General features: G+C 40.0%; 1 protein-coding gene across 2 annotated transcripts in view; it reads left to right on the forward strand.

Moving 5' to 3' along the window:
- The window catches only part of LOC107679288 (menin-like), an 8,657-nt gene that overhangs the window by 1,000 nt on the left and 5,990 nt on the right, over window positions 1-1,667 (forward strand). For both annotated transcript variants that reach the window (XM_016474811.1, XM_016474812.1), the window contains exons 2-3: window positions 251-722; window positions 836-1,044. In XM_016474811.1, the coding sequence (XP_016330297.1) occupies window positions 287-722; window positions 836-1,044 (645 nt within the window). In that variant the 5' untranslated portion in view covers window positions 251-286. The remainder of the gene's footprint in view (window positions 1-250; window positions 723-835; window positions 1,045-1,667) is intronic.

Here is a 1,667-nt window from a genome sequence, read left to right on the forward strand (position 1 = left end):
AGATATAGTCTAGTAAGCAAAGATTAGCCTAAACACCTGCTCACACTATCATAAAATTAGATAAGAAATACATTCTTAGTATCTACAGAACACAAGGAGGGAGTAAACTTGGCTGAAATATGTTGATTGATGAGCTTTTACTTGGATGTCACATTCAGTAAAAACTTGTATATATAATATTGTGTATTTATTTATTAAGATTACACCTTATTATTATAGTTATTCATGTATTATTATTATTATTTTTTAGATTGAATCAGATTGGGATTGAACTCAACCACTAACCATGGGGATTCGGTCGGCTCAGAAGAAGCATTTCCCTCTTCGGGGCATCGATGGAGTGGTGCAGCTTTTTGAGTCTGAGATTAGTAACCCAGAACCAGACCTGGCCCTGCTGTCCCTCGTGCTGGGTTTTTTAGAGCACTTCCTGGCTGTCAACAGAGTTGTTCCTGTCAATGTCCCGGGCGTTCGCTTTGAACCTCTTAAACCTGACTGCATTGACTCTTGCTTCCCTACAGTAGAGCTGAATCTCATATCTGCTCTCTACGAACGCTTCACCGCCCAGATTCTTGGTGCCGTGGACCTGTCGCAGTACCGCAAACCGGCTGGCGGTTCCAGCCGTGAGCTGGTGAAAAAGGTCTCAGATGTGATCTGGAACAGTCTTAGCCGGTCTTATTTCAAGGACAGGGCACACATTCAGTCCCTCTTCAGTCTTATCACAGGTAAAACTCCAAAAGACTTACAATCTCTGTTAAACTGTGTATTTAATGAAATGGTAACAATTTGGCCAGGCAGACTCAAATTGCATTTTTTTTTTGCTCTCTGTTTCTGTAAGGCACAAAGCTGGACAGCTCAGGAGTTGCTTTTGCAGTGGTAGCTGCATGTCAGGTGTTGGGCCTGAAGGATGTTCATCTGGCTCTCTCGGAGGACCACGCCTGGGTGATCTTTGGCAAGGGCGGGGAAGAGACTGCAGAGGTCACATGGCATGGAAAGGGCAACGAAGACAGAAGAGGTCAGACTGTCAGTACCGGAATCACTGAAAGGGTATGTAATGTTCTATTATTCATGTTTAGTGTTTACCATGACATTATAAACTACTGTATGTTCAAAAACACCGTGCATACACTACCGTTCAATAGTTTTGGGTTAGAATGATAAAAAAAAAAAATTTTTTTAAATATTTTTCAGCAAGGATGCATTAAATTGTTCAAAAGTGACCGTAAAAAGATATTTATAATAAGATTTTTTTAAAATTTAAAATAAATGCTGTTATGAGATTTCTGTTAATCACAGAATCCTGAAAAAAATGTATCACAGATTCCAGAAAACTATTAAAGGGGTCATATGATGTTGCTAAAAAGAATATTATTTTGTGTATTTGGTCTAATGAAATGTGTTTATGCGGTTTAAGGTACAAAAAACACATTATTTTCCACATACTGTACATTATTGTTTCTCCTCTATGCCCCGCCTTTCTGAAACGCGTCGATTTTTACAAAGCTCATCGGTCTGAAAAAGCGAGGTGTGCTGTGATTGGCCAGCTATCCAGTGCGTTATGATTGGCTGAATACCTCAAGCGTGACGGAAATGTTAAGGCCCGTAATACTGTGATGCCGTGTCCCGGCGCAATGAGACAAAACCAATAAAACCCATTACAAAATAGGCAT

The sequence above is a fragment of the Sinocyclocheilus anshuiensis genome, unplaced genomic scaffold (genome assembly GCF_001515605.1).
Source record: "Sinocyclocheilus anshuiensis isolate Anshui unplaced genomic scaffold, SAMN03320099.WGS_v1.1 scaffold1644, whole genome shotgun sequence".
In the NCBI taxonomy this organism is placed as follows: Eukaryota; Metazoa; Chordata; class Actinopteri; order Cypriniformes; family Cyprinidae; genus Sinocyclocheilus; species Sinocyclocheilus anshuiensis.